This window comes from Parasteatoda tepidariorum, chromosome 6 (genome assembly GCF_043381705.1).
Source record: "Parasteatoda tepidariorum isolate YZ-2023 chromosome 6, CAS_Ptep_4.0, whole genome shotgun sequence".
Lineage (NCBI taxonomy): Eukaryota > Metazoa > Arthropoda > Arachnida > Araneae > Theridiidae > Parasteatoda > Parasteatoda tepidariorum.
In genome coordinates this window covers 89,022,769-89,046,465 of record NC_092209.1, presented here as the reverse complement: position 1 = coordinate 89,046,465, position 23,697 = coordinate 89,022,769, and the positions used below count along the sequence as shown (strand labels likewise).

At 31.7% G+C, this 23,697-nt stretch overlaps 1 protein-coding gene across 4 annotated transcripts in view; it reads left to right on the top strand.

Moving 5' to 3' along the window:
- Window positions 1–23,697, top strand: part of LOC107442067 (sterile alpha motif domain containing protein 4 smaug) — a 77,243-nt gene that overhangs the window by 9,337 nt on the left and 44,209 nt on the right. For 2 of the 4 annotated variants that reach the window (XM_016055532.3, XM_043050979.2), the window contains exon 3: window positions 20,770–20,985. In XM_016055532.3, the coding sequence (XP_015911018.1) occupies window positions 20,778–20,985 (208 nt within the window). In that variant the 5' untranslated portion in view covers window positions 20,770–20,777. Of the gene's footprint in view, window positions 1–3,352; window positions 3,658–10,545; window positions 10,802–20,769; window positions 20,986–23,697 lie in introns of those variants that run through there. The other 2 variants (XM_016055530.4, XM_016055531.3) reach the window with 2 other exon arrangements.

Here is a 23,697-nt window from a genome sequence, read left to right as displayed (position 1 = left end):
GATGTATATTGTTTATTTTCGCCACGGATCAGCAAGTTAAAATTCTATCCGCGGGCCGTAGTTTGCTCATCCCTGGGTTATACCTATCATTTTAATGTTATTACAATGCTTTTTTAAACTTACTGTTGTGTTTTTGTCGGAGAAAATAGTAACTTCGTGAAATCATGAAAAATCCTTGGAATTAGTCATGGAAAGTCACGAATTTGAAATTCTAAAATGTAGCAGATACCCTAGAAATATTAAATTATTAATAGATTGGGGCGAGATATAATTAAAGGTTTCTAAAATTATTGCTGGTGAAAAAAATATACTGTCGGTACCATTTTAATTCTTCCACAAAACCCTTAGAACATTATTTAGGCACCACTGATATAGACATTTATTTAGGGAAGGAAGCTCTCCTGAGCAGGATCGTTTCAAAGACCGGTTGAGTGGGCCATCCTTCTTAAGCAGGGTGCCTAGCGTTTTTAAAGGTGCTTATTTTCGACTTTTGAAATCCCTTTAAAGTGCTTTTTTTCATTGGGGCTTTTTAAAATAGTGCTATTTGTTCCCTTTTCCAAAATGAAATTTTTCCTTTACCATATTGATTTTCTCTACGAATTATGCAAAAAGACAAAGTTCACATTGTTCTATTCAGCTTTTTCACGATTCATTCAACTCTAATCTATTTCGGCGCATTGTCGATTCGTAGCACGTGAAAACGCCATTCGTTTTAATTGATTCAAAATTTCATGATTTTTAACAATTGTCAAAAACAATGCCAAAAGTTNACTGTGCAACTGTCCTGGCCATTTTTTTTTTTTTTTTTTTTTTTTTTGGACACGACTGTTAAAACCAGATAAAACAGTCAATTGTCAAAAACTTTCCAACCCTGCCTATCTATATTTTTAAAGTGCTTAAAAATATTTTTTGAGTGCTATAAAAGTGCCTAAATGGTGCTTATTTTTTGTTGAATAATTTGGCTACACACCCTTTTTTAACACAAAGGGCGGAACACTGATTTCTTTTTGTTTCAGAACATTAAATCATAATATTCATGCTCCTCGGGAAAAAATGGGAAGAAAAAAAAGATCGTGGAAATTTGAATGTGGCATTAAAAAATAGAGAAATATAAAAATTTGACCTAAAAGCTGGAAGAAATTCTAGTTTTCCTTTCATAATTAAAAGGTTTTCTTTTTCCAAAGAAAAATTTTCTTCCAAAAAGTTGTAATTTTAAATATATCAACAGATGCGATATATTTGCTTTAGGTTGCTTGTGGCAGTCAATGCTGCCCTCTACAAATTGCCATCTTGGATTTTTGGTTAAAATCGTTGCCTTTTTATATTGTGTGTTAAAAGACACTGTCATCGTAAACCTTAGTTTTGATTGCTATTTTGACAGACAATACAGATTTCTCCAAGAAGAAGAGAAAACGATTTTTTTTAGATTGCCTCTATCGCAGTTGAGCGACACATTTGAAACCACCTGAAATGTTTGCTTAAACCATGTGGTTAAAACTCTCAAAAACTGGTTTATGTTTAATACCTGCCAACCTTGGTTATAGTTATCCTAAATAAAATAGTTTCTAATCGAGAGAGAAAAAAAGTTAAAAACAAAATTATAAATACAATTGAAATCTAATGTTTTTTCTTAAATTATATATATTTTAAAGTTTAAATCCAGGTTTGTTTCGTATTTTAAGCGTCTTCCGAAAAATAATTTTGTATTTGAAAGAAACTTATTTAATTTGTTTAATTAATCTTGAGGTAAATGACCTCTATTCAAAATCAGTTTCTTTCATCGTCTACTATCTTCCATGGTGTGGTATGTTGCCTGAGCTATAAACCGATTTGCTTCTTCATGTTCTGGCTAACTAATTAGAGCTGAAAAGTCATTAAGAAGCTTACGAGCAAGCGCAAAACTTACAAACGGAATGTTACTTAAAATTGCGAATCTCGGCGATTACCACCAATTCAACAGAAAGTTAAGTATGTGTACGTTTTTAGGATATACCCGTCCGTATGACGAAAATTTGTCATTTCACAATCTATGGCCAGTAGGCCGGGATAGCCTGGTCGGTAGGGCGCTGGGCCCATATCCAAGAGGTCGTGGGTTCGATCCTCGCCGGCCGAAGACTCCCCGTGTAGTAAATGGTGACTGATGCACGTTAAATCTGTCGAGTCTCAAAGTCCTCCATGTTCCCACAACAAATCAATACCTCTGGGGGTACTGATCCAGGAGTTTCCTTGTCTTCTGGATTAGTTCAAAATTACAAGGCTACGGAGTTGAACGTTAGTAGTCGTAAACCCATGAAGTTGGGTCGGCTGTTCAACGACGGTTATAAAATAAAATATAAAATCTATGGCCAGTAGCCAAATTGCAAAAATTCGTCATTTGTCTGTTGCAGTAAATAATTATCAATAAATACATAAAAATCTTGCGTGATCAATGACGATCTAAATAATAATAATGGCTCTCACAAGTTGATTATCTCAAATTTAATGTCAAACCTAACCGTCATGTTTGAGCCATTCACAGCAATCTCTTAATAAGGAGTCGTGGTGGCTCAACGGATAGATCACCCTTCTCCCAATGAGGTAACCACCAAGATTTGATTCATAGCAATGGCTGCTAGATACGAATTCTGTTCCCGGCTCGCACTAAGCACAGTGCTAACGTTAAATATCCTCAGTAGTGGAGAAGTTATGGGTTAGAACTCCCTTTCCGTGTCTAGCAATAGGATGCTTTCCTCATCATGTAGCGCAAATTCAGTTTCATTCCATCATAAAGCTCTCTATGGTGGCTAGTTTGTTCTGATGCTTGATCCACAAGTTTTCTTGTCTTATGAATTGAGTTAAAAATTACAAAGCTACAGAGTTGAATGTAGTCGAAAGCCCAAAATCGGATCGGCTGTTTGACGCTGGATATAAAATGCCCCAGTAAGAAGTATATTTCAGTGAGATCAGCCTCTCAGCGCTAACGGGAGGACCAGGCTAACTTTCTATAAGGAATCAGAATCGAACCTTGTCCCAGGACGAAGAACTTGAATTACCTGTGCTGATTAAATGCTTCTGGTTAATATTTTTTTAAAACTTAAACCTGCAATTAAAAGAATTATTTACATATATCGATAACTATTGGAAAGACTGTCGAAGAAGATTCTTGTCCCGTAGTCTTTTATGTAATCCATCATTCATAAATCTGTACCAGAAATGCTAATAAGCCCATGTCCAACTAAACAGATACTGGGGCATCACATAGATTAATTCAATATAGCGGAAATCGAACCCTCTACCTCTGTTCTTCAAACGTATGAAGAAATGACAATAACCTCTCGACTATGGGGGTTAAGTTGGATGTCGCTTCAATTTTGCACTCGCATGTGATTTTGTTCAGGGCACGGATCACCTCATTGATACTGCGTGACGTAATATTTATGCGAGCTAACTTCAAAAATTGATTAGCTAAGTTTTTAAACATCTCAACTCCACGAATTTCGGGAGGTGTTTGAAAATCCCATTTAATTTCACTGTGTCGTTTCGAAATATTCTGGTGCTTGTGTGTTTTTAAATATATGACTGAGATATCTCTGAAAATGCCCTCAAATTTAGATAAATATTCTGGAATATCGCGCTTGTCGGATGCTGATGACTACGTGGATTTCATTCATGATTATTGTGAGTATTGCGTCAGTTATAATTTATAATCGATTCTTTCAAATTCACGTTTATTTCTGTTGTATTTCGTTTTTAAGTTGCAACAGCATTTTTAATGCTTCAAATGTCTTGATTTATTGTTTTTCTTTCCTTTATTTCAACGCATCACGATTTTTATACTTTGTGTCGCATTTCCGTGTGCGTTTTTATGTATTGCTTATTTTTTATTGCGTTTTTCTTTTGCTGAAATAATTTTGTTAGTAAGCTCAACTTTATCTTTGCGTAACTTTATCGCAAATTTGTGCCATAATCGAGTGATTTTTTTTATCGTTTTATTTTTTCACTAATGATTATAATGTGTGAAAATCTTAAAAACAGAAATTTAGCTCATGAATGAAGTTGTTTGATTTAAATACAAATTAATTTTTCATTCTGAGACATATTTAAATGCGTATTTATTATGCGTATTAAAATTTGAGTTATATTTGAAATAGAATTTTAGCCTTCTGGTCTCCGTATTAAGTTTCCCATAGTTATGCTTGAAATTGCATGTGTTCTTCTAGATTACTTGTAGAAAGTCCTGTTTTTGTGAAATAGCGAAAAGTCTGATGATAATAGTTTGAAAATTAGGTGTTTTTAACCTGTGTTCCTCCCAGTTTATAATTCCTGCTTAGTGAATTTTTTCAAAATTTACTCATGATTATCTGAATCCAAAGTTAACCTAGAATTGCATATTTTCTGTCAAGATTCTGTTTTTGTGGAGAGAAAAAAAAACTAAGTATTTTAAAAAGTTTATTTCTAAATTATGAATTAGACTCCATTTTTCGAAAGAATTTCGTAGAGTCCATTTAAAAAAATAAATTACTTTATTCAGAAATATTTTGTGTCTGTTTCGTTTTTAAGGTAAATTACTTTAAGAAATTCAAATTTAAGTTAAACTACGTTGTGAAGGGTCCGTTTTTAAAGTATAATTTGTGACTTCATTTTTACGATAAAAAATTAATCCACATTTATTTCTATGGTTTTTTTTTTTTTTTTNAATTTTTTTTTTTTTTTTTTTTTTTTTTTTTTTTTTTTTTTTTTTTTTGCCATCAGTATAAAATTGAGTCATAAAGGTATTGCTTTCTTGCAAAATATTTTTGTATCCCAAATTTAAAAGTATTTACATGTGATATTAATTTTTCCTATTTTAGTCTGCTATTAATACGTTTTTTATTTTGTCTTCTAAATTAAGAGTTAAAAAAAAAGGAGTTTATTTTACGATATTACCTTATCGCGCTACATTTTAGGATAAATTTATTTTATTCGGTGTCACAACAGTTTTAGTGTCAATTTTGGTATAAAATGCATTTATATGCTTTTATAAATCACTGTTAAAGAGATTCGTTATGATTTATAACTTCGCAATCTGCTTTATGCATAATGTGATGCACTCATTATTTGTGTTTAAAGCGAAAATATTAAATTATGGTTAAAAATTCACGAAATTTGTTGACTATGTATGCTTAATATTTGAAAAAATCAAGAAGCAACATTAATTATGTTTACTAACAGATTTTAATAGAATCATACGAAATCCTTTTATACTATTTGCTATATATATATTTATAAATGATAATTAAAAATCGAATTATTTGGGGGGCTACAAAATGTTCGAATCGGTAACTTTTGGAGCTCCCATTCGCTACTTTTTAATCTTGAAGTCCTGGCAACACTGCTCACAGTCCTAAATGTGTGCTGAGTTACAATCCATCGGCTGAATGTTAGCATTATTTTCGTCTTTTAAAATTTCTCTTGAGTCGGAATCTTTGCTGAATTTTATTTAAAAATTTAAGAGGATCATTTGGTCACACAAATAGTTTGTTGATAAATCCTTTTGTTAATCTTCATTCAGACATTTTTTCAGTCCTCTGTAATCCCTTTTCATCTCCTAAAATAAAAAGGACATACTGTCTGAGTCCCATAATTGTCTTACTAGCCACCTACATTATTTATATCTAAATAGTTGTACCCGTTTGAGAATGATATAGTGACCTACTTTTTCTTGAGCATTGTTTGGACTGACCACACGAAGTCCGTCTGTTTGCTTTTTAAGATCCTCTAAACCGGTCTTTCTTTTTTGATAATCTCGTTTCCGGCTTAGCCGCAAGAATTCTCTTATTATTCAACTTATTAATATCAACCAGTTTGTCATAACTTATGTTCCGTTTCGGTGCTTATTATGTCTCAAATTAATGTTTATTTTAAAATTGATGGAGATTTAAATCACAAATTTGTATTTTATCTTCGGATTATTATTTTTTTTTTTTAAACTCAAGGAACGTTGAATCTGGTATTTTCCGTTTTAAAAAACGTTACGTCTAAATTTTTTGAAATGATTTACAAGAAACTTTATTTGCTGCAGGTGTCAAATTTAAACAAAAACTTTTTGCTTTTCACGAATTTAATTCTTTTTATTTAGTAGTTAACCAGAAATTTATATTATACGCATTTCAAAGGACAGGTTGCATAGCGTTTTGAAAAAGTACTTAAGGATGCCTATTTTTCATTTACGTTTCTTAAAAGCCCTTAAAAGTGTTTTTTTTTTTTTTTTTTTTTTTTTTTTTTTTTTTTTTTAAATTCGTGGTTTGTAAAAAGGGTTTAATTTTCTATCTTTTAAAAATAATTTTTTTTTTCCGTGTCGATTGTCATTCTAAATTACAAAAAATACATGATTTTCACTATTTTCTCTGCAATTTTCATCAGGAATTAGTTATTTTATCATTATTATGTAAAGTATTTGAAAATATTTTTCAATTTTATTGATTTTATGTTTGTAAATTAAGAACTTTAAACAATAGGAAAATTTTTTTTGTTGCTGCACAGATTCTAATTATGATTTTTTTTTTTTTTTTGAAAGGTGATTAAAAATATTTTTTGAGTGTTTAAAAGGTACTTATTTTTTGTTTAAAAGTCTGGTTTCGTGCCCTGAAGTAATTTTAATTTATCCTAAAATACTAGCTGAATGAAATGTTCAAAGGTCTTCATCCTATGGATTTCATGAGGGAGAGGGGGGGGGGGGCAAATATGAGTTCCTCAACCTTCTAGCACCATTTTTTCGTGACAGATTGACAGGCTGCATAGCGTTTTTAAAAAGTGCTTAAAGGTGCTTATTTCCGATTTTTAAAAGCCTTTAAAGGTGTTTTTTCATTGAGTGTTTTTAAAAAGTGCTTAATTTTCCCTTTTTCAAAATGAGATTTTTCCTTTTCTGTGTTGATTTTCGCTTCGAATTATGCAAAAAGACACAGTTCACACTGTTCTGTTCAACGTTTTCATAATTAATTAGCGTCCGTAGCGTATGAAAACGCCATTCGTTCTACACGATTAAAAATTTCCTAATTTTTGACAATTGTCAAAAACAATGCCAAAAGAATTTTTTTTTTATACGACTGTTAAAACAAGAAAAAACTGTCAGTTGTCAAAAACATTCCAATCCTGCCTAATTATATTTTTTTAAAGTGCTTAAAAATAATTTTTGAGTGCTAGAAAAGTGCTAAAAGGTGCTTATTTTTTGTTGAATAATTCGGCTACGCACCCTGATTAAGCATATGGAACTAGTAAGTTTAAAAAATTGTAATTGAAGTAAAACTTATTGCAAATGGAGAATATTAGTGAGTTATTAAACTGACTGCGATTGTTACCCAATCAGGGTTACGAAATTGTATCGGTGCACTATGATTAGAAAACTGCTGGCAGTTATACTGGGGCATTGAGTAGGAAACATTTTATGTCGTGGGATTTATGGAATACATAAAATTTTATTTTTATCACCAAACACTTACCGTAACGATCTGTATATTTTAGCAGCTGTATATTTTATCGTAAAACGTATGACGTTAAATATATATTTCAAACGATGTAAAGCTCTTTTTTTTTATTTCAGTGCTTGTAATATTTTTTTTTTTTATCTAGACCAAATTTTTTCCTCTTAAATGGTTTTTAAAAAATACCGGCTTTTAGTGTTTAATTGGGGTTTTGAATTGAGGTATTATAAGTTCTTGTTAAAAGTTACGACCAAAGATTTCAGACCGGCTTTCAAAGATTTTGAGGAGGTACGTACCCTCCATATACGGAGTTTTCGTAGTTTCAGAAAGTATTTCTTCCAGTGGTCACAAGGAAGTTAATGTATTATTTTAATAAAAGAAAAGATTCAAAGTTTTGTCTATTTCTACATATAATTAATTTAAATAGGTATATTAAAAGCCAGGCAGAGGACTCGTCATTCTTTAAACAGGGTGCGTAGCTTTTTTAAAAAGTGTTTAAAGGTGCTCTTTCAGTGCGTAATTTTCCCTTTTTGAAAATGAGATTTTTTTTTTCTTTACCATGACGATTTTTCGCCACGTATTATACAAAAGCGTGCTTTTTATATTGTTCTATCTAACATTTTTACAATTCATTCAACAACAATCCATTTCAGCTTACCGTCGGTACATAACTAACATATTAAAGCTCCAATAATTTTACATGTATGATGAAATACTTGCGAGTCTGCTTGTGCTTTTACTGAGCTGTGTTCGGCGAGATTATTGCACTCTCATGTGCAACTCTGCTGCAGTTGACAAGATATTCTCTATTTCAGACTTCATTTTCCATCCTTTGATATCGAGTCGAAAAATCTCGTGATCATTTTATAATGGCTAATATAATTAAGGAAAGAGTTATGTCGAGAGTTAAGTCTTTGAAAATTATTTTGCGTTTTGTTAACGTGTGTAGTGCTTAAAAATATTTCTGAGTGCTTAAACAATACTTAAAAGGTGCTTATTTTTTGTTGAAAGATTTGGTTGCGCTCCCTGATATAGTTTTGATAGATATCGTCAAGGTTGGAGAAACTTTTTTCTTCACAAAAAAACAATTTTTCGATTTATTTGTCCCTTAGATACTGTTATATAACTAAATTTTATTACCACAAATAGCATTGATTTTACATTATTTAGGTTTATGGAACCACGTTTCAAACTAATAACAAGCACTTGTTTTCAGATAGATTTCCAAATAATTATTCGTTGATGTCGCTTTTTTAAGCCTTCCACATTTATAATTGTGTTAACCCAATTAAACAATATGAATAGTAAAGGACTTGCAATTAACTCCCAGTGTAACTTGTTTTTCATTTAATTAGATACAAGTTTCAATCGTTTCCTGATCGCTATTAGCAGAATTATCGTCAGTTTATAGCCGAAACGAATATCAAAATTTCGACTACGGAAGTGCTGAAATCTCATCAGGTCTACGAGCAGAATTTATCTTCATATTATCACCACAGATCGTCAACCAACATTTCGACTCACTTGTGTGTTCGAGTTTTATTTAGAGCTCTGTGAAAATGACCATAAAAAAATTTTCGTGAGTCAAAAATTTTGATCACTTTCCTACTCAACCACCAGAGTGCATAAATTTCAAATGGATCCAGCAAAGTTTAACTCCAATCGAAATTTTGACTATTTTGCCATGTCAACAAATTAGCACTTAGCATGTCGTCAAAAACCACTTTTTTTTTCAAGAAAACTAAGGGACACATTAATTTTTTTAACGTTACAGAATTCTTACAGAAAGATTTTTCTTTTGAAAAGTAAAAAATCTTAGTTTTCTTTTCTACAGAAATTTACACGTAATATTTGAAGCATGAATTTAGATAATCACTTTTTGATGTACTTAATTTACGCCGATAGTATCGTAAATCTATGTAATGTTTGATTGTATTTTCGACAGTTATTGCTATTGATTTCCACGTGTTTTTTCAATTTCTCCATGGATTTCAAACAATATGGAAAATTCGAATCGTGCATTTGAGTAATTTTTTAAAAATAGTTTTTAAATCCGATATTTTTTATGCGATATTACAATTATTTGTTATACATTTGAGTATCCCCTTTTTGAGGAGTCCAACTCGCGTGATTTTATCGCGGATCTTTTATTTTTCGACAGCTCGGATTTCATGATTTTTAATTATTATTTTATTGTGATGATTATTTACAAAATGCGAAGAAGCAAATAATTTGTGCGTAACCCCCCTCCCCTCTTAACAAAATTCGAGAATATCACCCATAATATTAGAATAAAAAAATATTACATGTTCAGTTAAAAAAATTACTTGTTTTTTGTAAACACAGCACTTTAGCTAATTATTTATTAAAGTAGTGATTATTAATAGTTAATTAGTAGTTAATTAAATTAGTTACAAAAATGTTATTGTTAAAAGTATCTTGCAGAAAGATATTAGTGATAGACAGTTTTGTCGCAGATATTTATATATATAGTTAGATATATATTTATATATATAGTTTATATGTATATATATGTACATGCGCTTATATTTATAGTTTTATGTTACATAAAAATAAAATGAGTTTGTCATCTGTATTCGCCTTAAAAACAATTTTTAGAAATTTTATTATTGTAAGATGTTCTAGACTACTTTCCACCTATTGTAGAAATTTTGATGCTGTTGTTTTGACTAATTTGATCGTAACACTCGCCTAAGGTAATCATATGTATTATCTCGCTGAATTGGTTTGTTTACCCTGCCTTCAATCTTGGGAATTGTTGAGAAGGAAATATCACATGCTGCTCAGTATCAATGCAAATAATTTCTTCCATAAGGAAAACTCTCCGCCTCATTAAACGAATGGTTCGCTTTCAATTGTTTTCATCGCCGCCGACGACTTACTTCGACCTTGGATTAGTCCTAAGAAAGTTAGAATACCAAAAAGGTAGACGGTGACGTTCTCGTGTCCTCATACTTCCAGCTACTGAAAACAGAAACCTACACAAAGCTATGAAAACGAGAACGAAACTTTCTTCCCCCAAATTCATTTCCTTCTAATTGGTCGGACCGACCGTTAACTCCACCTCCTGAATCACATGGTCCCCTCCGCTTCTTTTCCCACAACATTTCTGCAAACGATTCCTCTCTGCTTCGGAAAAACAGAAGCACGTGCTTATGTGCCTCTTCGGATGCCATTTTTTCACTTGTAAAAAAAACTAATTTCTTTGTTTTAATACGCGGGAGTGGAATGGAGTTGTGATTGAGTGTCAAATTGTGTTTCGGATTACGTCTGCTGGATGCTCGCAGCCATGCAGCTGTTGCATGGCCTTGGTCTCAACACCTACCTAACTGCCGGCCGAGGTGAGTTGTTTGTGTGTGACGAAATTTACGTTTCGGAAAACAATAGTTTTTTTTTTCTTTCTTTCATAACAATCTCTTCGAATAGTCTTTGAAGATAAACAGGCCTCCATCAATAATATAAGTGTTGGGGTGACATGTAGTGGCAAGAGATTCCTGAACAATGAATGCCACTTCGAAATAAGAAATTATAGGTTTTATCTATATTGTTTTTGTTTTATAAAAATGGACTTTCAATATAGTATTCAAAGATCTAAAAATTTCGAGATCTAGTTTACTGTGTTTTTGCCCAAAGGAATTATTTTACGCCGCTCAAAGCGTTGTTTATTTATCTGCTTTTTCTAGTCGAAGAAATAATATCGAATATGTGTTCTCAGGAATATTCGGTGTCGTCCGAATTTAGTCAGATATTCACTATGAATTTACATTTTTTGCTAGCAGAAGATTTATTGATCTGAGGAGTTAAAAATCGCTCTCTTATAAATCTAAACAATGAATGCCGCTTTAAAATAAGAAATTATAGGTTTGATTTATTGTGTAAAATTTTCTAGTTCTATATTTTTTACCGTACTAGTTTGAATCAAATTTTTTTTTTTTTTTTTTGGTAGAAGTTACCTTTTTTATATTTAAATAAATACCGAATGTTTGTTCCTATCAAATTGGATAAGAAATTTTCAAGGAATATATCTGAGAGTTGGATGGTCAGGAATTACAAAATTATTTAGCTTTTGAAACATACTCTATTACATAAAAAAATGTGAAACTTAACATTGAATTCTGGACTTGGCCAATTATTATTTTTCTCCAAAAATTTATCAGTTTTCAATTGAAAAGCTCATGGCAATATAGTACTGAGGCACCCTTTTTTCCTGAGTGACTTTTAAAAACTGTTCCATAGTATTATTCCCAGATTGATGTTTGACGGGTTTCCTGTATTTCTAACAAATATATTACCTGCATGGAAAATTGTGGTTAATGCAAGATGGGCAAAAAATTGAAAACATGGCATTAAAAAATAACCTCTTGCACTTTAAGATCACAATATCCACACTTGACCTATAACGTCAGCTCCAGCTAATCGTTTATAAGCAAAATGGTGTAAAGTTTCGTCACATTCGGCAGAATCTTAACTAACATGAAGCTTAAATACAGCGCAGTATAGCAGCATATCGAATTTGTTGAAATATTCTTCCTAGTATTTTACTTAAATTTATTATTTATGCATAATATTCAGGGGTCTGTTTAGAAAAAATTTGGGTCCGTTAACGGACCCTTCACAAAATATCTTTTCATAAAAACGGACTCTTCACAAAATATCTTTTCATAAAAACGGACCCTTCACAAAATATTTTACCTTAAAAACGGACCCTTCACAAAATATTTTAACTTAAAAACGGACCCTTCACAAAATGATCTTTCTTTTAATTGGACCCTTCACAAATTTGTTTATCTTTATTATTATTTTGTTAATCGAATAAATCCTTTCCAGGGAAGAAAACAAGAAAGACGAATGTAAACGAATTAAGTTTTGTCCTCGGCAGACCATTCTTCCATTTTTCGTCCGAAATTAATATTCTGCGTTCAGCAGTATAGGCTAAATACCAAATATTTGTATATTGCATCTCTAATTTAGAAGCAGAAATTGTTGTTTATATTTTAAAATTTAATTTTTTTAATTATAATTTTACAGTGTTGAGCATAATCTTGTATGTCTTTACAATTTAAAAACTCCTTGAAAAAAAAATTTTTTTTTTGCAATAACGGACCCTATTTGCACAAATTCATAAAAGCGGACCCTGGTTGAAAGAATGTGAGTAATTTTTCACAATTTCACGAAAAACGGACCTTTCACAAAATGTCTGGACAGACCCCTGTTATTGTAACCGTGATATATTTTTGTTTTGTGTACCTGTCAACTTCGATGCATCATTAGTTTATGTTCTACATGGGTTCGTGCCTGTCTTTGTGTTAAGTAAAAAATATGTAGTGAAAGAATAGAAATCTTTGTGAAAGAATATAGAGAATTGATACTGAACGGAATTGGTTTACTAGAAAAATAATGGGAATAACAGTTGCTAACATAAACAAAAGCCACGTTTCAGCAACCAATCAGGATCGGGATACCCACACTACGTTACTTGTAGTTACCCCATAATGCGAAAATGTCCAGATTCATTTCCAGCTTTCTTGCTAAATTCTATCCATTTTCGAGCTAACTTTCGCAAAATATGTCTCAGATTTAAAACTTACATTGAACATTATTTTAAGAGATTTTTTCCCCTCAACATCCCTTAGGACATGAAAAGGTTGACATGCATCAATTTCCCGAGAAAGAATCCTTTTATAAATCGAATTTCGAAAATTTAATATAAGTTTTATTTGAATTGAGCATTTCCAAAATTGCGCCAATAACCCATCTTACAACGCCATGGAGGCTCTAATGAACCCTCTTAGTCTTCGTTGTTGAGTGACTTGGAATTGTCCATACACAGAATTTACTTCCTTAGAGAAAATTGATCACACTTATAATGGAACAGAAGTTATTTTTGGTGATAACTTCTGTTAAAGGCGTGAGTGTCATAATGTTCTTTAATCTTAGCTTCGGAGGAAAACAGTAAATAGAATTTTTATGAGGAAAAATAACCATTAATCTATGCCCTCAAAACTGTTATTATCATACACCAACACTATAAACTAATATTTATCATTCAAGTTTAATTTTCTCCAAAGACGAAATAACAATAACCTTATTTCTACTACAGAAATAATGCATGTTTTTTTTTTAATGTAAGAAAAATGGTACACTATTTCGAGCAGAAATTTTTTAGAAATCTTTGATGATAAATATTGCAAAAGTTATGATAAAAAAATATTGCGACTATCAGCAAGTGAATTAAAAAAAATATATATATATTATAGAAATGTTGCATTAAAATGAACGAGTAACAATAAGAATTTGAATTTTTTTTTTTTTTTTTTTTTTTTTTTTTTTTTTTTNTTTTTTTTTTTTTTTTTTTTAATTTTTTTTTTTTTTTTTTTTTTTTTTTTTGTTGCTAGAAAAGTAATATCTGAAGAGACTAATAATGCCAATAATAAATATTCTTCCGAGACCATTCAATCTAATTTATAGATGTACCTTTTCGTTGGTGTAATCACCTCTTTTCATCTTTTAAAAGAAACATTGATTATTTCTCGTCTAGGAAGTCATTAGTTCTAAGAATAAACATTGTTTATTTCCATTTTTGAATAAAAAAACACTTTGTTCCTCTCATTGGAGTTATTCTGATCACAAAGGCTTCATAGTTTGTTTCGAAACCGATTGTAAACTTCTCTCGGTGTTGGTATTTACAAATATATCGCCAATGAATATAATGTGTACATCGTGGTTTTCTTCACAATGAAGCGTAGATGGCATCGAAAACTCCTCTGTGGAATTCAATTTTTCTAGTGCTTGATCCTGGAATTTCCTTGTCTTCCTGCTTGGATTTAAAATTGCAAGGCTACGTAGTAAGGCCGGGATAGCCTGGTTGGTAGGGCACTGGGCCCATGTCCAAGGGTTCGTGGGTTCGATCCCCGCCAGCCGTGTAGTAAATGGTAACTGATGCACGTTAAATCTCTCGAGTAGCAGAGTCCTCCGTGTTCCCATAACAAATCAATACCTCTGGTGGTACTGATACAAGGGTTTCCTTGTCTTCTGGATTGGTTCAAAATTACAAGGCTTCGGAGTTGAACATTAACAGTCGTAAACCCAAAATTGTGCCGGCTGTTCAACTACGGATATAAAATATTAAATAAATTCTACGGAGTAGAACGTACCGCAGATCCTACGAAGATCGGCTGTTCAATGTCTGTTATGAAATAAAACTATAATTTAGAAATCATTTTTGACAATGATGAATATTGTATGGGATAAAATGGCGATAATTAATATCAACTTTACTACGAATTCCTTTTAATAAGAGCAAATTTCATTCGAGCAATAAAAAAAAATATTGACCCATGTTAAAAAGTGAAAAAAAATATCGCGATATATTAGGAAGAAAGATAGGGAATACCCAATGGTATGTACGGAATATTAAAATCCCATTATTGTCCTGCACTATTACACACACATAAATGACACATTGAAGGAAAAGTTCTCGAAGAAATCTTTTTTATTGAATGAATTGCGCATTACATTGAGAATATTCTTGTTTCCCTTATTTGTTCTTAACACTTTATTTTTTTTTTATAGAAAAATCAATTTCTTTTAAAAGCTTGTTTTCGATTCATGAGCAAGTGATTATCGCCCATGATGTCTCTACTTGTAAATAATGTCAAGACAAAGGTGGGAGCTCTGTTTTCGGGCACCCTGCCAGATCTTAAATAATTCAACTTTGTTCTACTAAAAAAATCTTCTGCTGTTGATTTGTTTTCGGTGAATGCATTTAAAGAAGGTTAAAAGTCAATTCCATGTATAGTTCCCTAAGAAATCTTTATCGTCTTGTTACGCATGACATTGAGTAGAACACCATTGCTATTGAAATCTTACTAAATAATTTTGTTTTTATTAATAGTCATTGTCTATTTAAGATACTGTTAAGGTGATGAATTTGCTATTACATGTTTAGTGTTCATAAATGTATGTTAAGTCAAGGTGAAAATTTCTATTTTTTTTTCTTCTTAAAAAGAGATAATTGTCTTATAACATTTTCAACTAAATTAAAAAAAGAATTTTTGGTTATTTATCGGTTATGGGGATTGAAAATTAATTTTGCCGACACGTAGCAGCAACGACGAATTCCGGGTTCTGTAATAGGACACCGATAACACGCATAACTGTATCAAATCTGACAATATTGTGATCATTAATGATAACGATATGTATCATTAGGAAAATATCGCAATTGTTAGTAATGGATCTGGGGATAGAGCGTTCACTTTTCAATAAGGTGAATCCCAGCTATGTCTGGTCGATACGATTTCCTCACCCGGCTCGCCCCAGGCATAGTGCTAACGTAAAATATCCTCAGTGGTAGACGGATCATGGGTTAGGTCCTCAGGTTGACCGTGGGAGTTTACGTGGTTTTCCTCTCCATGTAACGTAAATGCTGATTAGTTGCATCTAAAAGTCTTCCACGAAGGCAATTTTTTTCAAAATACTAAGTCCGGGAGTTCCCTTATCTGCTGAATTGGGATCAAAGTTACAAGGCTACGGAGTTTAACATTAGTCGTAAACCCAAAAGTTTAACAATATGTATCATTAATTTAGTACTATGTATTTTAATGTATATAAAAAAATATTCCTCAACTTCTTAAGTCTCTTGACATAACTTAATACTTTTTGTTACGAAAGTTTTTTTAAAATTTTTATAGGCATGGGGAATTAATTTATAAAATCTCTTTTAAATAGCTCCTTAAGAAAATTTTAATATTAAGTCTATTAGAGATTAAAATTAAAAAACATTAATTACAAAGTGATTTTTTTTTTTTTTTTTTTTTTTTNTTTTTTTTTTTTTTTTTTTTTTTTTTTTTTTTTTTTTTTTTGCCGAGGGATAAGAGTTCCGATTCTTGACAACTTATCAAAAATCCAGTTTAAAGAATCAAAAAATGGTCCCTTTCGTTTAATCAATGTTGTCTTTTTGTATTTAAGTTAATTCTGAGAATGTGTCATTTTTTTAAACAGATGTTAAACACAAAATTTATTTTGTGGTATACATGTATTGTTGAGGAGTTTTGCTTTAAAGACCGAGGATTTACGTCAAAATTCGAGATTTTCAAAAATGACGATCGTCATTGAGGATTTTTGACAAATCAAAGTTTAAATTTGGTCATACCCGAGAGTAAGTACACAGTAAGTAATACACAGTAAAGATAGACCGTACTAGGAAAAATAGCGTTTTTGAAAATTGCTTAAAGGTGCTTATTTTTTATTTCAGTTTTTAAAAACCCTTTTGCATTTTTCATTGGGTGCTTTTAAAAAGTGCAAAATTTCTCCCCTTAAAATAGGTTTTTTGTTCACCCTGTCTATTTTCGCCACGAATTAACTCTAAAAGTGTGATTTTTCACATTGCACCATTCAACACAATCTATTTCGGTGTACCGTCGGTCTGTAGCGTATGAAAGCGCCAATTATTTTAAATGTTTAATGAAATACCCTCGTCTCCGCATATGCGTATTCTGTGTTGCTTTAGGTGGGAAGAATTCTTGCACTCTCATGTGCAACTCTGTTGCATTTTGAAAGCTATTCTGAATTTCAAGCTTCAATTCTCTCTTCTGAAATGGAACGGAAAAATCTCTCGAATTTTTGTTCATCACTGGGACTGCCTAAATATTGCCAATTTTTTTTTTCTTCCCTAGTAGCAAAAGAATATTTTAATTCTCTTTTTAATTTCATCGTTGGTGCAGCGCTATCGTCACTGGCAAGCTTTCTCGCGCTCTTCTACTTATAGATCAAAACCAGAAACCATGAACTTGACTTGAACCTTTCTGTGACTCAGGCATTAAGTGACGATGAACACAGATGAAACTAGTAATTGTCTATTGTATTTATCTAACTTCTTCCGCTTTCTATGAAATATTGACCGGATTTCATTTTCTTTTCCTTTACATTTGTGAAATTAGAGGATATTTTTAATTCCCTGCGTGATTTCACTTCGCCTATGCATCAGTTTTCAAAAATTTACTTCAATCAAAATGTTCCGGAAATATTAAATACTCGAATTAGAATCTCGTATTAACTCGAATTATAACTAATTACGTATTTTCACATGAATCCCCGGAGCAATCAAAAGCTTCATCCCCTCAAAATCTCAATCTCCTTTTTATACATTTAATTTAATAAAAAAAGATCTATTAGGGGCCATTCATTTGTAATATGAATTTTGTATAGTTTGCTGAATTCTTTACATATCTTTATAAATTCAGTATGATCCATAATGTTAATCTTGTGAATGCTATGTTGAATGTGTATTAAATATAACTAGAATTTAAATCTGAAAAATACTCTTGATAACCTTTTTAAATAGTTAAATTATGATTTTGAAATTAAATTCTTCTGCAAAATTAAGTAAAGTAATTTTTAATTTAATAAATGGAATAAGTCACTCAATATTGAATATATTTAAAATTGTGCTTAAATTGTTTTCAAGAAAAGAGTTCTTTTTCACGAGCTTAGTTATTTGATCAATATATGAAGCACTTTCAAGCAATTGGAAGGAAAAGGTTCTATTAATCCGCATATCCCAATATTTTTTAAGAAGTGCACACATAGACAAGAACGTAGGAAGAAAAAAAAGAAGAGTAGTAAGAGAAGACTATGGGAATACTAGAAAGATTGTATAAGAAGAATCTTGAAGAAAATATGGTTCTTGTGCAGCCCGAATAACAATATTTTTTCAACATCAAAAAATTTTAAATTTTGTTTTTAAATGTTTAGGTGATGTAAACAAATATTTGAATCAAATATTTGTTTCTGAAAGAACTCAAAACTTTACATTCGTTTTATTTTAAAATCAGCTTTCATGGACTAAACAATTAATGGTCTTCAATTGTGCTTGAGAACTAATTTTTAAATTGCTAGTCTTTATTCATTTTTTTCTTCAATCGTATTATAACCTGCGGTTCTTAATACGTGAACCTTACTATTTAGACAAATATTTTTAATTAAAAAAAAAACTTTATTATTCCTAAACCATCTAACAAAAAAAAAAAAAAAAACAGTTGTGTTCTAGTAAAAGGACTGTCCACAAATGATGTCCACTTTCTAGGGGTTTGGTCTCCAGTAGAGGCTTGAGTCACAATCGATGGGTACAAAAGATGAGTTCGGGCTCACTTTTGGAAATCCCGAGCCCGAAGAATTTTACTCTGATCTAACAAGAGCCAGAGATATACGTCGGATAATTCTGTTAGATCGTATTTCAACAAACAAGAACTTATATATGCTGGGGCGTGGTTGCCACTTCACATGGAGAATAGGAAAAACTAATATTGGAAAATACAGTGAATTAAAAAATCACCAGGGAATTCTCTGCATTTTCCCCTGGAAAATGCAGGAAATTTGTTTCTTATCGTCTTTTAAAAAATGTTAACCACTCAAAGTGTTATCTATGGGATAGTTAAAGATATTTCAGCTATACTAAACTATTCCATTAATTACAGCATTATTTAAGTATGTTCGGCTGTTTCTTTTTTTTCTCTAAGTTTTTACAGCAATTAAAACTAGTATAGTTAGCCAGGGGTCTGTTTAGAAGAAATTTGAGTACGTTAACGGACCCTTCACAAAAAAATTTATCTTTTAATCGGACCCTTCACAAATTTGTTTATCTTCATTATTGTTTTATGAATCGAATAAACCCTTCCCAGGGGGGGGGGGGGGGAAGACATGTAAACGAACTAAGTTTTGTCTTCCGCAGACGCTTCTTCCTTTATTCTTCCGAAATGAATTTTCTGCGTTCAGCAGTACGGGTGGGCTGAATACTAAATATTTGTATGTTGCTTCTCTAATTTAGCAGCAGCAATATTGTTTATCTTTTAAAATTTAATTTTTTTTAAAATTAAATTTTACAGTGTTGAGCATAATCTTGTATCTTTTTACAATTTAAAAACTCCTTGAAAAAGGTTTTTGCAATAACAAAAACCAGCTTTCTTTCAACCTTTTGCGAATTGTGACAGCACAAATTCGCAAAAGGTTGAAAGAATGTGACATAACGTTTATTTTATATTCACAAATTACGAGTCATTTTTTCACAATTTTACAAAAACGGACCCTTCGCAAAATGTCTGGACAGACCCCTGTTAGCCCTATGTAGCTCACACAAGAGCACAGTAATTTTGTTTCATCTTAATATATTGTGCATAATATGTGCAGGGGATTGAGTGGCAACCGGAAAGGGGTCTCGCTAAAGATCGAAAACCCCTGAACGGTGCTCAATTCACATCATTCACGATATATTGATGATTACTTTTTACTACCTGACTAAATATATTCTCTCATTGCATCATTAGAACGCCGTGAACTGACTACACTTACTATATCTGCATGTCGCTCACGTCGACCCTTCGGAGCATTTGGTATCATTCTGGTACCGACGAAAACTCCAAAATGACAGTCAATCTTAAGCCTCTCAAAACAAAAGCGCCTAATAGCAGATCCTTACTTTTTATACCTTCTAAATTTGACATTTTATATACCTATATACTGAACATAAAGTTTGTGAAAACTTTATCGTGTGTCCGAGCCTGAAACCTTTTTTTACTAAACGAGCCCATCTCATCCCTAATGGGTGCCAGCTTGTCTGGGAAGTAAAGGCTGCCCAATGTGAAGCCCCCTTGACTGGTTGCTGAGGGAATGCTTCCAATTTTTAGATGACAGAATTTAATACTATGTACTTGCCGAGTAACGTTTTTAAAAAGTACTTAAAGGTGTTTTTATTTTATTTGGGTGTTTTTAAAGAGTGCTCAATTTTTCCCATTTCGAAAATTAGATTTTTTCTTTCTTTACCATGTCGATTTTTGTCGCGTCTTATGCTAAAGCGTGCTTTTCGCATTGTTCTATTCAACGTTTTTACAATTCATTTAACCATCTACTTCGGCGTAACGTCGGTCCATAGCGTCGTATGAAAGCGCCAATCATTTTACATGTTTGATGAAATACATGCCAGTCCGTATGTGCGTACATGCTAAGCTGGGTTCTGTGAGATTATTGCACTCTCATGTGCAACTCTGCTGCATTTTTCAGACTTCATTTTCCACCCTCTGATATCAAACCGAAAAATCTCTGGATCATTTTATAGTGGCTAATATAATCAAGACGAGTTCTTTGTCAGAAACTACTTATTTTATCATGATTATGTAAAGTCTTTGAGAATTATTTTGCATTTTGTTAATGTATATAGTGCTTAAAAAGTACTTTAAAGGTGCTTATTTTTTGTTGAAAGATTTGGCTACTTCTTAAGACGTCTAGTAAGAGTGCACTTCTTTTATTGTTTCAGTTGGCACCATGAAATCTAGCCACCATTTCAGGGACCAGCTGACCGTGATCACTGGCTGGTTCGATCAGTGGAACAGTTGTGAGCAGACTGTGGCCCTCTATTCTCTCATCCAAAAAATTGGTCCAATTCACGCTCGCTTCCTCGCCCTCGTATTAGAACAGAATATCGCTGAATGTATGGAACTCCAACTACAGGAACAGGAAGCTAACGATCCAGGTGAGTCACTAGATTTTTGCTTACAACTTGTGGTGTAACTTACCACTACGTATAAATATTAAATGCCAATTCTCTAGTATATAAGACATGTTCTGTCAAGAGGTACCTTTTGAGATATGAAGGTTGACATTGTCGAAAATTAAATCCCCTATTCCTCAAACTCATAAAATGAATAGACTTTTAACTGAATAATTTTAATTGAATTAACTTCTTGTTTTTTTTTTTTTTTAATTACATTTAAAAAATTATTTAGAATTTTTGCATAATGTAAGATTTTTTTAAAAGTATTTTTCTTCATTTTATTTTAGAAAGGGAACAAAAACCTTTTAGATAAGTCATAAGTCATAAAACTCTCCAAAAGGTTACTTAAAACGAATTTCTTTTTCTTACAATTTTTCATTGCAATTAACTCAGATCAATATGGTCTGATTGTAGAGACACGGTTCTCGGTAGGAAGTCAAGGATCACTGGCTGTGGTCTGTAAGCGGCTGGGTGACCGCTTTGATCAGCCTGCGTAGGGACCGAGGGTGCGCGGTATCGGTCCTAGTTAAATTGTTCTACCGTAAAGTGCTAGACTTCGCGCGTGTCGTCGAGCTACCAAAGCAGGGGATCCATCCCCTCTACAGAGGTCTAAAATTACGATGGCATGTCTTCGGATCCACCTCAGGGATTTTTCCTGACCGTCGCCAATAGCCCATTGTGCAAATCTAGTGCGACGTAAATGAACTACAACAATGTAATTTTTTAAAACTATTTAGTTACATGAATTAAAACATCAATGATGTTAATATTTGCTTAACATACCTTCCTGATCTATATTGGTAAATTAAATTATATTTTTACGTAGACCGTTATATTGTAAAAGCGTATAAATTGGAGGAAAAAAAACTAATATTTTTACTGATAAAATTGTACCAAATTGTAATTATACATTATATTGGACAATGGGTCACCTAAAATATATCCTTTAAAAAAAAAATTGTTAGTGTTGGAAAATTATGAGTAAATTGTAAAACTAACCAGCGTTCGATGGAATGATTTTGTAACTTATGACAGTCCTATTTCTATTGACCTGTTATTTTTCGTTACCGTGAAACATGTAAAAGTTTATTGTGTCATATTGCTTTTGCGGGACCTTCACGATTTTTTAATATAGAGATTGTATTTATTGTATTACATATAGAAAAATTTAAAACTTTTTTTTTTTTTACACTACTTCAAATTACTTAGTGTAAAAATAAGATAACCTGAACAGGGTGGCCAAAGAACATGGAAATTAGGAAACAATGTGGGAAAGTTAAGGAATTTTATTAATCTGTTATAAATCGGGAAATTTTATCAATCTTAAATCAGAGAATTTAAATAACAGTCATATAAAATTAATTAATTTAAGATCAGTGAATGAGTAATAGATGTTTGTTATTCTAAAATCATTCTGTTGTTAAATTTTCTATACAAGTAACAAGTGTTGGAAAGTATCACTTTGTATTCTCCCTTGTTTTAAAAATCATTATACAAAGATAAATTTTTAACTTTTTTCATTTGCCTGAGATAACTGGGGATAGAAGACTGATGGTAAATTAAATGTTTTTTACACACAAAAAAGAAAAAAAATTTGAAATTTTAACTTAAAACGTTTACGTTTTGTTTCAGTTCCTTGTATTTATTCATAAATTAAAAAAAATTTAATTTTTTTTTTTGCACTTTTTTTTTTCAAAAAATAATGGCAAGGGAAACAGTTGTTAAAATTATGATAATGTTTAAAAAAAATAAATTAAAAAATGTGTTTTTACAATAAAAAAAATTTTGTACTTCCTTTACTTCTATTTTTATGAATCTAGTTCTGAGTATAATTCCCCGTTAAGTGACTTCATTTCCGCGAATATCTTGAGATTTGTTAAATAATTTGTATACGCTTCAGAAGAAGAAAAAAAAAATGTTCGATCCACGACAGCAACGTATACATTTCCTTTAATTTCAAAATAACCACACACACAAAAAAAAAGCTTAAAAGTTTTAAAATAACGGCTAATTTTATCAAACAATTAGCTCTTTTTTCCGCTTTTTTTTCGGGCAATTAATTCGCATAGCGATTTCCTTTCCGTTGTTGTGGGGTAACCCTTTAGCGAAAGCACCGCTGTCCCGAGAAAGTGTGTCGCCGGTTCGTTGGCCCTTTCTTCCACTCTCTCGTTCCACTTGTTGGCCGCTGAATCGATCGGCCACGGAGTTATGAGGGCACGAAAAGAAAGTCTCTTATCTAGAGGTGATTGGCACACTTTAAAAGCTACCTCATTACACTATTAGAAAGAGAAAGGTATGCCACTTTATCGATCCCCCCCCCTCCTTCCTCTAAATATAACTCTTTTTCATTTAATTCCCATAAATCCATTTTTTCAATATCCTACTTAAACAAAGTATTTCTTTCAAGTTTTTGTAAAAGTGTCTTTTTTTTTTTTTACGCCTTTTTTCAATTCCTATTAATTCACGCTCTCACTCTTGTTCAAAGTTTCAGTTAGAAGTAATTTACAATACTATAATGCCGAGTAATTTCCAGTAATCATTAAATAATCGTTAATATAACAGTTACATGAAGCACATTTAAATTGAAGATATAAGAAGAAATTAGCTGTTTATTAAGCATCTTTCTATTAAAAATCGTTTTCTTTTTTAAGAATTGGTTGAAAAAATTATTATTCTATGCTTCCTGCTGAT